The 16,025-nt window shown below is 46.1% G+C and overlaps 1 protein-coding gene across 1 annotated transcript in view; it reads right to left on the bottom strand.

Annotated features, from left to right (window-relative positions):
* The window catches only part of NIPAL3 (NIPA like domain containing 3), a 50,982-nt gene that overhangs the window by 4,703 nt on the left and 30,254 nt on the right, over positions 1-16,025 (bottom strand). Inside the window, exons 6-10 of the mRNA XM_007459155.1 lie at positions 11,873-12,018; positions 7,891-7,987; positions 5,138-5,273; positions 3,455-3,543; positions 1,343-1,406 (exon numbers count right to left, since the gene is read on the bottom strand). Coding sequence (XP_007459217.1) covers positions 1,343-1,406; positions 3,455-3,543; positions 5,138-5,273; positions 7,891-7,987; positions 11,873-12,018 — 532 coding nt within the window. The remainder of the gene's footprint in view (positions 1-1,342; positions 1,407-3,454; positions 3,544-5,137; positions 5,274-7,890; positions 7,988-11,872; positions 12,019-16,025) is intronic.

Here is a 16,025-nt window from a genome sequence, read left to right on the forward strand (position 1 = left end):
ATAACAGCCCGTGCAGCCCACGCAAGCCTCAATCAGAACAAATCAGGCCATCCTTGGCCAAACCCTCACCTCCACTTACCCTGCATCTCAGAGCCCTGCCTTTAAAGATTTTTTTTTTAATTAAAAAGTTCTTTATGGCCTAAATTCAATCAATACAGGAGCAGAGAAAGTAAAAATTAGAAAGTCCCTGTACTCGCCCCACTATAGGTGTATATTCTTCTAGAGTCTTTTTTTTGTTTTTTTCTTTTCTCCAGAGCTTAGATAAACAAGCACACTTTCTAAAAACTGAGGCATAATTTACAGGCAATAAAATGCACAATCCCTAAATGCGGAGCTCGATTAATCTTACCTGTGCACACACTCGTGGGATCACCACCCAGGTCAATAGAGAAGTCATTTCCATCCCTTACCCACAGAAAGTTTCCTGTGCCCCTTCCCCATTCATGCAGACCCTTCCCCAGAGGAAACCACTGTTCTGACGTCCACAGAAGTTGTTCTTCAACTTCTTGTGAGTTAAACAATACAGTGTGTACTCTTCTGTGTCTGACTTCTTTCGCCTGATAAATGTTTTTAAGATTCATCCACTTCATTGTGTGCATTAGTAGTTCATTATTTTTTTATTGTTGTGTTGAACGCATTATCTGACCCATTGTCTGAATATATTAGAACTTATTTTCCATTCTCCTGTTGTATCCGGTTTGGGTATATAATGAATAAAGCTACTATAAATATTCATGTACAAGTCATTTTGTCAATATATATAACTGATTTCTGATGGGCATTTAGGTTGTTACCAATTATTTGCTTATACAATTAATTTTAAAAATAATAAACACCCTCATACATGTGGCGTTACATCCATCATTTACTTTTCCAAGATAAATGATTAGAAATGGAAAGCTGCATCAAGAAGCATGCTCATTTAAAAATTTCACTGTTATTGCCAAATTGTCCTCCCACATTAAAGAACTTCTCACACTGTGGCAGAGAGCTGGGCTCCTCATCCTCTTGCCAACGTGGGACATTACCCCTCCTGTTAGTTTTTGCAAAATGATGGCATCTTGTTTAGCTTCAGTATCCATTTCTTTGATCTGAGGTGAGGTTGAGAGTCTTTCCTGGGTCAAATTGTGATGTGTTTGAAATGACAAGGAGATTAAAGCCCAAAAGAGAAGAAAGGAAAAGTAAAGCCCTTTGGGGAATGAAACACTCACCTCTGGGGACAAAGCTCCCACTGCCAGCTGCTCCTCTGGCTCTAAGGGACTGCTTGAGAGGCTGGAGCAGGGGTGGGGAGAGAGGGGCAGCCTGCCTGGAATTCGGGGCCAGGGAGCAGGATGGGACTCACCCCAGTGCAAACATGCAGACGTGCAGCACGTCCTCCCCGAGGAAGTCCAGGTAGAAGGTGGCGCCTGAGCAGCAAAGAATGGAAAATGCGGGTGAGCTGTTTTCAAATCACCTACCTGCCAGTCTGTTTAGGATCTGGCGAAGCTCCCTTCCCTACAGAATACCAAAGGGGTCCAAAATACTATGACTGCACCTAGTAAGAAATTAGCAGAATGGAATAAAAGCCATTTGGGGGGAATAGACTGTCTTCTCTTTCTCCCCCACCTAGGCCCCTCTTACCTCCATCTTTTTTTTTTCTTAACTTTTAATTTTGAGATAATATTAGATGCACAGAAATAGTATGGAATTCCCACATACCCTTTGCCCAGCTTCCCCCAGTGAAACGACACTGTGAGTTAAACTAGAGACTTACCAGTTTTTACACACTCGTCTCCCTCATCTTTCTTTCTTTCTTTTTCTTTTTTGTTAAGTTTTTATAGGAGTATAGTTGATTTACAATGTTGTGTTAGTTTCAGGTGTACAGCAAAGTGAATCAGTTATACATATACATGAATCCACTCTTTTTTAGATTCTTTTCCCATATAGGCCATTATAGAGTATTGAGTAGAGTTGCTTGTGCTATACAGTAGGTCCTTATTAGTTACCTATTTTATATATAGTAGTGTGTATATGTCAACCCCAATCTCCCAATTTATTCCTCCCCTCCCCTTTACCCTCTTGTAACCATAAGTTTGCTTTCTACATATGTAACTCTATTTCTGTTTTGTAGATAAGTTCATTTGTACCTTTTATTTAGATTCCACATATAAGTGATATCATATGATATTTGTCTTTCACTCACTTAACTTCACTCAGTATGACAATCTCTAGGTCCATTCACGTTGCTGCAAATGGCATTATTTCATTCTTTATTATGGCTGAGTAATATTCTACTGTATATGTGTACCACATTTTCCCCCCATCTTTCTTAAGATGGAAAACCAAGGCTTCGTGGTTAAGCCGCCGGAGCTTTCTAACCTCATGAGACTGGCAGATGCCACACCCTGCAGTGTGGCAGTGCCACAGGCCTGCCGCCCTCACCCTGCAGCCAGCGCCTGTCTGGACCCACTTCACACCCCACCACCCCGACCCTGCCCGGAGCTCCTGATTCCCTGCCTGACTGTGGACTCAACCACGGTGTTTCTATCCCTTTCAATCTTGCCTGGACCGAAGATGTTGACCGTGACTTAAATCTCTGCATGAGGTTAGTTTCCTGGCTGCTCTGGGTCAAGCCCCGCTCAATCCCTGGTCCTGCTCGCGGCACAGGCCCTGGCAGGCTGTGTGCCCTCTTGTTCTAACCTCTGTGAACACCAGTTTGGGCACCACTTGTCCAAACTGCAGTGCGAAATATATGGCTTTCCGGCTGGGCCTTCCTCAAAGGGAGGCACACTGGTTGTTACTGGTCTTTTTACTCTGAAAATCTTAGTCACCATTGGCATTTAAAAACAAAGAAACAAAAAAACCGACACACACACACACACACACACACACACACACACACACACACACACAGAGATATGCTTGCAGCCTCTGAAGTCACCTCAGAAAGATAAAGAAAAAACATATAGGGGTGGAGTAGAAGAAAAGGGGAATGTAATAATGATGATGATCACTTACTGAGCACGTGTTATGTATATACTCATGATCTCTAAAAATTATACAGAAGAAATGTGTGGTCACTTGGCCAGTGGAGGCTGTGGAGTTAGCAGATGATGGTAAAAACTGTTAAAGAAACCTAACACAAGCAGTACAAAGTAGGGGACATTTGGAATATACACATTTCAATTCTAGGAGGAAAGTATTATTACTCCCATGTTATGAATGTGGAACTGAGGCTCAGAGAGGTGAAGTGATTTTCCCAGAGCTACACAGCTCCGTGTCTGTGCTGGGGTGCAAACCTAGGCCTCTCTGGCTCTAAATCCTGCGCTTTCCCCACAAAACCATCTACAACTGTGACAGGCAGAACAAGCAGCAGAATTGGCCTTCAGACAGAGGCAGCGCTCCTTCCCTCCACACTGGGGTAATGTCCCTGCTGTCAAGGTAGAAGACAGAAATCTAGCGACCACACTCTTACCTGCTGTGATAGCCACGGTAGTGGATAGAATGTAGCCCACACTGGCAATCAGAGAGGAGTCATACATCTGTGAGGCTTGACCTAAAAACCTTCAACACAAAAGCACTCTGGTCAGTGGGCTGTGGGGATGTCGAAAGGCCGAGGTGAAAGCCAATGACTGCAGGCTTGGTCTGAAAATACGAAGATGAGGCATGAAGGAATATTCCTTGGGATTATAAGGACGCCAGCCTTGCGTGTCTCCTGGGCTGGGGTCCACGCTTTGCTTCTATTCTTCCTCTGGACACACAGCCTGAGGCCCATCCCTCTCCCCGTCCAACACCTCTGACCACATAGTTCTTATCACGGCAATGCCCTTCTTATCACCTCTGTGTCCCCTGCATCCCCTACCCACTAAAAAGCCATTCCCGGGCCCTTAACACTCCAAGCAGCTCCTGTAGCGCTTATCACGTCCTACCTCGTGTTGTAATTATTCTTTTAAACAAATTTTCTTCTTAATTCAACTCTCACTACAATAAATATAGGAAAAAGAGAGAGTAAATTAGAGTCACTCCTAACCTCTCCACCTCAGATAAACACTCCATCATTTAGGAATATATTCTTTGTCTATTCTCTGCGTAGCATTTTGGTTATTGTTGCAAAGTTCCTTACACCATAACACATTTCCCACCCAACTGGAATTGTCTGTTTACCCGGCTGTCCTCGGACCAGGGCTGTGAGCACCTTGAATTCAATGACTATCGCTCATGTCTCTGTGTGTGGAAGGTCCAGCACGGGCCCGGTACACAGCAGGCCTCGATGAATGTGTGATGTGTGAGTGAGAAGCTTCCCGAGGAGGGCGGGGCACCTGATCATCTTTGTAAGCCCTGGAGGGCACAGCACAGAGCCTTGCATTGGACAGGGGCTCAGGGGTGATGACCAGAATCATTGTAGGAGGAATGATAGTCATAATCAGCATAATAAGAGCAACAAAAATCATAAAAGAAGCTACTATTTACTGGACGTTATCCTGGATCCTACTAGAGCCTGCTGCGATTCTGTTAGGTAGGGGCTGTTGCTATTGTCATTGCAGACGGGGAATCTGTGTCTTGAAGAAGCTGAGGAGCAGGCCTAGAGCAGAGGGGTGAGGTGCGCAGGACGGGGAGGGAGACAGACGCCGGGCTTCCAGTCTCAGCTTCGCCAGTTCCTGGCCTCTCGCAGCAGTTCCTTACAGGCAAAATGAGGATCATATCATTGTCATGGGGACCAAATGAATTCAAGTTCCTGTGAAGGCAGTGAACGCACAGCTTACACTGGGCACCCGGGTGGCAGCAGTCACCGCTATGTTCCCCGGAGGCACCGCTGGTGGATGGTGAGCCCCAGCGGCTGGAGTCCAGGGCCTGACCTGTCCAGGGTGAACCTTGGTCCAGATGGGAATTGAGGCTGCCTCTGATTGCGTGGTTCTCACATTTTGAGGCAGAGGGGAAAATACATCCACTCCAGGCTTTTCAAGCAGCACGGCACCCCTCCATGTGATAACTCAGCGTGTTAGCGACCCCTCTCTCTCCACAGTGGATGCCAAACCCTGGCGACAGAACATTTGAATGTTCTACCTGCCCTACAGCTTCAAAAACAATTGTAATCAGGCCCAAAAGCTGGAAGAGACCTTTGTGGGGAAGCCCAGCAGGAAAAGAATCTGCAACTCACGCAGCTTGATAGATAGCAGTTGCCACCATGCACACGAACATCACATAGAAGATGGGGTAGTCGAGCTGCAGGTTCCCCTGTATGGACAAGACGAGCATCCCGGCCACAGCCTTCACTGTCACCACGGTCATTGAGCCTGCAGAAGGTTAACAAGGATGTGTGGGAGCCTCAGAGACATGGGGGAGGGGACAGTTTATAAACTCAAAGGACAAAGTGACCAAAACGCAGGGAACACGGGCAGAGCCCAGCCAGTGATTTACACAGTGAGAAGATCCTATTGGCATTGGTTCTTTTGTACCCTCCCGTGAAAGCAGAGAGGAAAGCAAAACCCCAAAGGGTATTTCCAAACACCCTTCTAAACTCTACCAAGAAAGGGTAGTGAGTTCACTCTGAACTCCAGAGTGGCAGCACTGTGTCTGGAACACAATGCAAGGTCAAAACAATCGAATGTATAAATGAACTTCTTTTGAGTATCATTCTCACGGCAATCACAAGAAAAATGTGGTGTGTACAGAGCTCAGGAGTTTTTTGTGTTGTTTTTTTGGTCTTTTAAAATGCTTACTCACTGGTTATTTTTAAAAACATTTCTTTAGACCAGAGGTCCCCACATGTTTTGGAATGCATACCCCTATGCATATGTATATACTTTTCAAATATATATACATTTATTTATTTTAAAATTATAGTCATGTAACACTGTGCTTATATGATATATACATCATAAAGCATGTGTAAGAAATATACTTAAAAGGTGGAGATAAAAATAAATACCAGTTCTAATGTTTTTTCTTCCCATACACCACCTCACTATGCAGACCACTGCTTTACCCAGTGCTGTAGAAATAACTTCTAACTCTAAACTGTTGGATCCTCCTGCCAGAGCCAGAATTAAAAGGAGCTCCCAAGTATGGTACAAATGAAGTTCCTTGTTCTGGCTGAAATGCTTTGCTTTCCTATTTTTCTCAGCATCTGCTCATTTTGCCTTCTCCTGCCAGCAGCCCAGCAGACACAGTGGCTTCTGGGCTCCTCAGCTACTTAGACTACAGTTTTCAAACATCGGCAGGCAGTTAAGACAAGCACTTTCACCAGGCTGTCCTCGCTGGTGAGGAGCGGGGCAGAAAGGAATTGGCCAGCGTGCCTCAGAACCTTCTGACCTTCCAACTCACCAGGAGAGAACTTTTTGGGACCGTGATCTTCCAATCCACTTTGCAAACAAAATCATCAAGGAACGGACCACTGAGTCATGCTGCAACAGGAATTAACCTCTACAACATGATGCTCAGTGAAAGAGGCCAGGGACAAACAGCCACATGGTGTACGATTCCGTTTATGTAATACGTCCAGAAAGGCAAATCCATAGAGACAGCAAGTAGGTTAGTGATTGGCCAGGGCCTGGGAGGATGGAAAAATGGGGAGTGACTGCTAGTGGGCACAGGGTTTCTTTTGGGGGTGACAAAAATGTTCTGAAATTCGATTATGATGATGATTGCATCCTCTATGAATATATTAAAAATCACTGAATTGTACGGGCTTCCCTGGTGGCGCAGTGGTTGAGAGTCCACCTGCCAATGCGGGCACACGGGTTCGTGCCCCGATCCGGGAGGATCCCACATGCCGCGGAGCGGCTGGGCCCGTGAGCCATGGCCGCTGAGCCTGCGCATCCGGAGCCTGTGCTCCACAACGGGAGAGGCTGCAGCAGTGAGAGGCCCGCGTACCGCCAAAAAAAAAAAAAAAAAAAAAATCACTGAATTGTATACTTTAAACAGGTGGGCTTTACGGTATGTAAACTATATCTCAGTAAAGCTGTTAAAAACAAAAAAATGGAGCCCTGTCCTATGATGACATATCTGTGTGTTTTATGGCCTGTCGCTGGAATGGGGGCTTGCTGTCGGAAGGACAGAAGGAAACAACACACACTGGGGACCGGTGCTCATCTCATTTAATTGCCTCTCCCCCCAAGATCTGGGTGTTCTCTTAGGCCCATTTTTAGAGGACAGCGTGGCTGACACAGGGACAATCACTAGGAGGTAGCGGCAGGGCCGCATCCACCTCTCCCTCTCCAGGAAGAAGGGGTGCTTCTCACAGCTCTACTTAGTAAATCTAACTCTATGTGGGGTTACAGCCTTGCCCCAATCTGATTTAGGAGCCATTCTCCCCATTGCACCCATGCCTTTAAAAGGAAAAAAAAAGAGAGAGCAAAATCAAAATCAATTCTTGCCTTTGAATCCAGAATTGTCTTAACCTCTGATAGGTCTTACACGGACCCTTAGGGGCTCACTTGTTGGAACCTGTTCCACCCCTGACTTCTCTGAAATAACCTCTTAACCCTCCACCCCTACCCTTACTCTGCTTTCTTCTTCGTCATTGTAATTGTCACTGCCCAAACTTATACTATCTATGTATTTGTCAATCATTTACTGTCATTTCCTCCCTCTCGAATGGGTAGCACCCTGAGGGGACGGGTGTCCGTCTGGCTCACTGCTCTAGCCAGTCTGCAGCACCGCTCCTGGCACTTAGGAGACGCGGTATTTCAGCAAGAACCCCGAATGCCGTCAGCAGCACGAAGGAACTGACAAGGCCTGCGTCCGGTTAGCAGGGACCCAGCTCCTGCAGCCACCGATGCAGAGGGACCAGCCTGAGCCGGCCTCCAGCAGCTCCTGGGTCCAGATGCCACAGCTCAGTAAACAAAACCCACATTTCCTTTTGGTGCTACTTAGTGGTGGCAAAACTCAATCCCCAGGACCCTCACTTACCAAGTAACGCCACCAAGAGGAGAATCACAACAATGTTGTTGGCGTTCCTCTCCTTGTAGAAGTACAGCAGCAAGCAGAAGAGGATGATCTCCACGAGCTACAGAGAGCAGCAAGTGGGGGAGGTCAGCGGGCACCATAGGCAAGACCAGGAGACCCTGGAGGGCTGAGCTGGAGTTTATGCTGCTGATTGCATCAGTCACAGGCCCTCAGAGTTGAAAGAGAAATGAAACATCCAGTATTTCCCAAACCGCTGATATATATCCTGCAGGAAAGCAGGGAACACTGAATCTCTCTACTCCCAATACTGAGGAGCAGTTCACCTCGTGGTGAGGCTCTGAGGGTGCTGTGCTGGCCTCAGGTCCACCCTGTCTTGGATGGTCAAGATTCATCAGGCTGAGCTGGTGTCCCATTTCACTGCTCCATGGTAACCCCCACTAAAACTGGGAGTTGGTCAAAGAGGGAGCTGCTTGTTCGGTGAGGAGAACAGCTCTTTGCTTAAGTATATAAGTATATATACCACTTGCCTGCTAACCAAGCCTCCACTGCGTGCAGCTTGGTAGAGTCGAAAAAAAGAGGACTTCTGGAGTCAGGGAGGCCCAGTTATGAGCTTGGATCTCCTTCTAAACTAGTTGTGTGACCTTAGCCAGGTCACTTAAGTTCCCTAAACCTCAGTTACCTCCTTTGTGAAACAGGCATAAGAGGAGTTCTTAACTTAGAGGGCCACAGTCACAGCTTATACTTAATGAACTCATAAATCTGCCAGGCTCTATTCTAAGCCTTTTATCTTTACTCAACTCACTAAATCAGCACAATAATTCTATGAAGAATCTCAAGCTAGCAAATGGCAGAGCTGGGATTTGAACCCGGATAGTCTGGCTCCAGGGCCCATGCGTTTTCCCACTAGGCTACACTGCCTGCAGATGGGGGGCCCAGTGCCTGGTGTTCAGAAGGTGCTCCATCAGTAGAATCTTACTAGACAAGAGCAAGTTTGAAAACTCTGAAGTTTGAGAGGTTCCCCGCCTTTGCAGCAACAGCTTGTCCTTTCTGTTCCTTAAAGGTCCAGACGTTTGGCAATACTTTCCCAAGGAGTGAAGCCAGCCCCAGCCCCCAGCCCCCAGCAAAACTAAAGCAACGGCTCAGCTCTGTTTGCCTATCCCAACCTCCTACCGAAGTTCATTTATCACAAAAACCAATGCAGAAACATTAATGGGCATTTTAAAAAGAAAAGAATTGTTAAATTCCTCAGAATTAGAGACCATAAAACACAGCTGCAGTTCATTTTCCTGTTTCTTCCTGTCTTTGTCACAGTGAATACATATTTTATCTACTTGTCATCACAGTCAAAGCACAGTTTTGTGCTGGGCCGTTGTTAGTTACCGTAAGCAATTTTCATGTTTTATGAAGTTGTCATCATTATCTTTAATTGTTGCAAAATACGCCATCAAGCAGATGTACAGTTACTCATTAACATTCCCAAATGATGTGCGTACATTTGGGCAGGGGGTGGGAGTGGCCAATCTCCCCACCATTCTTCATGATGCTTAAACGCACGCTGGGAGAGCACTTGGCATTCTATCGTGAGATGGCTGTATATGTGTTGGTGCTTCCTGATGGACCATGAGTTCTGTCAGCCTGTCTTGTTTAGCTTTTATACCCACAGTGTCTGGCACATAGCAGACACTCAATAAATATTTATTGAATTTGATTTGGCCAAATCTTTCCAGCTGGCAGCACTGCCTCACAGTGACGATGGAGGAAGCCAAACTGAATTGGTCACTGAGCATCTGTCACGTGCTGGGTGGACCTGACAGCCACCCTGGGTCCAGTGACCCCGCCAGTTAACGTACAGAGAAGGAGGCAGAGCATGCGGCTAAGTGCCTTGGTTATGGCTGCACAGTATGTAATGGACTCGAGCCCAGGACTCTCTGAAAGAGAAGCCTGTGCTCTGGGGTTAAGCTTTTCCTGAAGAGGTGGGTCTCTGGCTCTGCCCGGCAGACACTTCTCCATGCCTACAGGTCAATGCTGGGGCTGGCTGGCGCTAGGGAGATGACACAGCCCCAACCTTGGAGGAATCTATCATCTGCCTCATGGGCAATCTGAGGAAAACGGACCTTCGGGACCTCTACAGCAGGCCCAGGCTGCTTGAGTCAAGGCAAAACAGTGAACACCTTCGTTAGCAGGCTGTGGTGACACGTGAGGCCAGGCAGGCAGGCAGGCTTCAGGTCCAGCTCGGCTCTCACGGGACTCTGAGCAAGTTTGCTAACCCTGAGATCCAGTTTTCTCATCCATAAAATGGTGAGAAAAACACCTATGTTATAGGACTATTGAGGGAGTCTGAAATGTGATGAAACAAATTTTCACACACTGAGGTCTAGGGAAGTCATTCTGGTTTACACATGATTTAACTCAGATTTTATGCTAACAGGGACTTCCCCGGTGGTGCAGTGGATAAGCCTCCGAGCTCCCAATGCAGGGGACCCGGGTTCGACCCCTGGTCAGGGAACTAGATCCCACATGCATGCCTCAACTTAGAGTTTGCATGCCACAACTAATGAGCCTGCCTGCCGCAACTAAGACCTGGTGCAACCAAGTAAATAAATAAATAAATAAATATGAAAAAAAAAAAGATTAAAATGGAGAAATTTAAAAAAATTTTTATGTTAACTAAAACGGCCTATTCGTGGCCTTTCAAACATACATTGCACACCTGCTTTAATTATTAAAGAAGAGGGTACACTGACCAGAAGTAAAGAATGTTCACAATAAAAATAAATATTAAATGCCTCCCTTCATGGGATGTCAATGCTGGTACCCCTGCGATGATAAGATTCCCTTCCCAGGTACCAAGGACAAACCGACTTGCTGTGTACATGTTGATCTGTTTTTTGTTGTTGTTGTTTTATACCTTTAAGGAATGTATCCCTGACTTGTTTAATGTTCTTTGACCTGAGAAGATATAAAACTGTGCTGAAAACCATGCTTCTCCAGAGCAGTTCCTCGGAGTTATCTGAGAGGCTGTCTCCCAGGCTATAGTCCTCAGTTTAGCTCAAATAAACTCCTCGTTTACTGGTTATTTTTGTTGATAGATAATACATTAAAAAGTGTTTAATGGGGCTTCCCTGGTGGCGCAGTGGTTGAGAAGTCCGCCTGCCGAAGCAGGGGACACGGGTTCGTGCCCCGGTCCGGGAAGATCCTACATGCCGCAGAGCGGCTGGGCCCGTGAGCCATGGCCGCTGAGCCTGCGCGTCCGGAGCCTGTGCTCCGCAACGGGAGAGGCCACAGCAGTGAGAGGCCTGCGAACCGCAAAACAAAAAAAAAGTGTTTAACATGGTGCAGGGGGAGCAGGAATACGCTTTACCAAATACCTTAGATGTTTTCCTTGATTAGTCTATTTGTAATCAATTTAGATTACAATTAGTCAACTGTAATCTATTTGTAACCTTGAATAGTTCTGGTTGGGGGTTTAGGAGATAAAGTCTGCAGTGTCTCCCGTGTTTCTATTAGCTTCTATTAGCTGTGTGATAGTGGGCAAAAAAAAAATAATAACATTCTTTAACTGTTGAAAATTTTAACTTTTTTTCTTACCATAACAGTTTTAAATGCTCACTGTAGAAATTTTGGATAATATATAAAGACGAAGGTGAAATAAAAACACAATTATAATTCCATCTCCCAGAGACAACCACTGATGGAGTTTCTGTTTTTCTATCCAATCTTTTACAGGTAACGTACAGACCTACAAATACCTCTAAAAAAATCAAGTCATCATACTATACATGCAGTTTTAGACATTGCTCAGGACACAAGTGAAAAAAAGCACTTCCCCAGGAACTACGTACTCTCTGTGAGCGTGGTGTTCAGCTCTGTGAAATACATCATGATTCCCGTGAACCCCGTCTTGCTGGGAATTTGTGTTTCTGGTTTCTAGGACTCCATCCCCACCCCCATCATCTCAGGTGAAAGGACCGGAGGCTTCTCTTACCATGTACAGGAGAAAAGGCCAGCTCACAAGATGTCTGATGACGTTCTCGCCTGTCATCTTCTCGTGACTGTTGGGTGCGAATGTCACCAGCAAGTAGGTACCCACGATGGCCAGACCGCAGCCAATGAAGGATAAGATGTAGCGCCCTGCAGGGAGAAGGAGGCCATCACAGGGCTTACTGCAAGTGCCCGCCCCAGGCCAGCATGTGTCTTTGGGGTAACATATTGGGACCTGCTATTGCTTGGATTTTGGGTTTTTCTTTACTTGAAAAAAAATAGAGTATCTTCATGAATGTCATTTTTTTTCCCTACTTTTTTGGCCACGCCTCAAGGCATGCAGGAACTCGGTTCTCCCACCAGCAATCAAACCCGTGCCCCTGCAGAGGAAGTGTGGTGTCTTAACCACTGGGCCGCCAGGGAAGTCCCCTGAATGTCATTTTTTAAGATACATTTAGTGTTAAAAATTTTTTTTAATAAGATAGCATGCATACAAAAAAGTGCTCGATGAATTCTTTTTTTTTTTTTTTTTTTTTTCCCGGACGCGCAGGCTCAGCGGCCATGGCTCACGGGCCCAGCCGCTCCGCGGCATGTGGGATCTTCCCGGACCGGGGCATGAACCCGTATCCCCTGCATCGGCAGGCGGACTCTCAACCACTGCGCCACCAGGGAAGCCCTCGATGAATTCTTAAAGTGAACTCACCCATGTAACCAGCACCCAAGTCGAGAAAGGGAACATTCGTAGGACCCCCAAATCCCCACTCGTGTCCCCTTCCACTCCCTAGCCCCCACCCCCAGGGCAACACTTTGACTCCTACCAGCACTGACCATTTGCCTGGGTTTGTACTTTATATCAATGGATTCGTACAGTACGTTTTCTTGTGTCTGGGTTCGTTCAAGACTATGTTTGTGAGATTCATCTGTATCCTGGCATGTGGTGGTAGTTTCTTCATTCTCACTGCTGTATGGTGGTCCATGTGTAAACAGGATACAATTTATCATTTCTACTGTTGATAGGCATTTAAGTAGTCTCCAGTCTTGGGTTATAACAAATCACGCTGCTACAAACATTCTTGTAGGGTTAGCGTTAGGGTTAGGGTTAGAGTTAGGGTTAGGGTTAGGGTTAGGGTTAAAGGGTTAGTGTTAGGGTTAGAGTCAGGGTTAGGGTTAGGGTTAGGGTTAGAGTTAGGGTTAGAGTTAGGGTTAGAGGGTTAGGGTTAGGGTTAGGGTTAGGGTTAGGGTTAGGGTTAGAGGGTTAGTGTTAGGGTTAGGGTTAGGGTTAGGGAAAACATGCATGTAGTTCTATTGGGTACAAAACTAGGAGAGGAATTCCTGGGTCACGGGAGATGTAGATGTCCAGTTTAGTAGGTACTGTCGAATGGTTTTTCAAAGTGGCTGTACCAATTTACACTCCCACCAGTAGCGTATGAGCAAAACTGCATATTTTTTCTTCATTTTAGCCGTTCTGGTATTACACTCTGGTTTTAATATGCATTTTACAAGGAACATTCTAAAGCTAGATGGGCTAGATAAAAACAAAAAAACCTCAAAAGCAAACCTTCAGAGCCTACGGTATGCCTCTGAAAAACTGTCTCAGCCTCTCCCAACTGGCTATTTAACCTACTCCCAAGGGAACTATCTAAATACTATCAAGGCTCTACTCCACAGACCTGTCAGGTATTGTTGGTGGCCTAGGAGGCATGCTCCTGGGTGAAGGACCAGAGTCTCCTGACTCTTCCCCAGGGTCCTGTCACACTGCAGTTGAACCCTCTGGGGTTGGTGAAAAGCCTCTGGTTGAAGTGGAGTGAGCCCAGCCCCATGCAAGCTGAAAAGGGCTGTGAGCTCTGAGCTGCACACATTGTGACCACAGGCTTCTGGATTTTTATGTGATAGAATTAACTCTACCTGTTTCATTTCACTATCTCGAGGAAATGTGATACCATATTAAATGTCCTTTATTTTCATTCTAGGCCTCAAAAGGTGCTCAAAAACCAGCTGTTCAATTGCTCAGTGAATGAATGAACCATGGTTAAACTCAACATGGTAAGTTCTGTGCAAGTCTATTGTCTTAAGTTTTCCGTAGGCAGGGACAGGTCTTACTCATCAATATGCCTGCGTTGTCCAGCAAAGGTCTAGCACTGGGTGAATGTTTGCTGAACTTAATAGAACTCTAAGCAGGGCAGCCAGCTACAGTTGTGCAGGTTGCTCACTGCACAAGGGCAGTGAAGAGGGCTAAAATCTAGCCCATGCTCTGCTCACCAAGGCATTTGCCCATAGAACTATAGATGCCCAGAGGGGCATCTTTTTCTAATTCACATTGGGCATGCCTCTCATTCCAGGACCACCTAGCATGACCCTGGAAGGGACATAAACCTCTACACTGATCTCAGAACCAGCCCAGCCCCACCCCTCCCCCAGCAGAATTACTACAAATCATTCTGAGTCTTTTGGTCTTTGTGGCATCATTTGTTTGCTGAGCAGTAGTTCTGCTTTTTTCAGTGTTAAGATTCTTTTCTTTTTCCACCTCCTGGCCCAATCTTGCTGTTACTCTACACCAATGATTCAGAACAGTCGTTCCCAAATGTGGCCGTGTGTCTGCAGCATCTTGGGAGCTTCTTCTCCCTGACATTTTGCGTTTAAAAACTTTTAGACGCAAGGACTTCCCTGGTGGCGCAGTGGTTAAGAATCCGCCTGCCAATGCAGGGGACATGGGTTTGAGCCCTGGTCCGGGAAAATCCCACACGCTGTGGAGCAACTAAGCCCGTGCACCACAACTACTAAGCCTGAGCTCTACAGCCTGCGAGCTACAATTACTGAGCCCACGTGCTGCAACTACTGAAGGCTGCGTACCTAGAGCCCGTGCCCCACAATAAAAGAAGCCACTGCAATAAGAAGCCCGCTCGCCGCAACTGGAGAAAGCCCACGCACAGCAACGAAGACCCAACACAGCCAAAAACAAATGAATAAAAATAAATTTATATTAAAAAAATCTTTAATAGTAGGCACCCATAGTCCCACCACCTAGATTCTAAATTGACATTTTATTATACTTGCTTAATCCCATATCGCGATCCATTTTCTTCATCCCTCCACTCATTCATCAAGCCAGGTTATTTTTGGATACATTTCAAAGCAAGTTGCAGACTAATATACTTCACCCTGGGGAGCTTTATGAGAACGCAAATGCCCAGGCCCCAGCCCAGATTTAAAGTCTCTGGGGATAGAGCCTGGACCCACCATCATGTCACTCCTTAACTCCTTAGTGTGGCTTGTAAGCCCCTGCATCATCCAGTTCCTCCATGCCTCCTTGCTCTCATGTCCTGCTTCCTCCTTTACTCATCACCCTCCAGCTACACTGGCCTTACTGATACCAGACACACCAAGCTTATTCCTGCCTCAGGGCCTTTGCACCTGCTGCTCCTTCTACATGGAACAGTGCCCACAGACCTTGGCATTGGTAGTCTCCTTAGTATCAGTTAGGTCTGGGCCCCACCTCTTCAGAGTCTAACCCTGACCAGTCTAGGAAAAGCATCCCCACATTCCTAGTGCCCCAACAAAAAGCATTCTATTTTCTCTGAAGCACTCGCTAAGATCTAGAATTATTTTATTTGGTTAGTTATATAGTTAACTTGTTTACTGTATGTTCTCCCCTCCAACACACATATACATTAGACGGTAACCTCCATGAGAGTAGGATCCGCACCTGTCCTACTGCTATATCTCCAGCACCTACAACAGAGGGTGGCACTCAGTAGGTAACTTCTTTCCCACTCCTTGGGTTTCTATGTGGAGGAAGCTCCAATGGACGGACACTTCTGCCTCTTGCCCCACTGGTCTGCATTTCTTGACCGAAATGGAGTTAATCTCTCAAAAGAACTTAAACACTCAGGCTTTGATCTTTTTTTCCTCCCTTCTCTGTCCCAGGATATGTATGGCAGTAATTCTGGATAAGTGTTCCATTCTGTAAACCCAAATATTTCCTTGGGAGACTGGCCCAAGGTCTAGCTGTGGGCTGGAGCGCATTGGGGGGAGAGTGTAAGCAAGTTCATGTGGCTGCATGTTCTAATCTAGCTTTTATTAGTAATAAAGCATAACTTCTGATCTCCTTTGTTTGACTTCCTTGTTTAGTTCTCACTGTTTTAAAACTCAGTTAGGGA

The sequence above is a fragment of the Lipotes vexillifer genome, unplaced genomic scaffold (genome assembly GCF_000442215.2).
Source record: "Lipotes vexillifer unplaced genomic scaffold, Lipotes_vexillifer_v1.1 scaffold496, whole genome shotgun sequence".
NCBI lineage: Eukaryota > Metazoa > Chordata > Mammalia > Artiodactyla > Lipotidae > Lipotes > Lipotes vexillifer.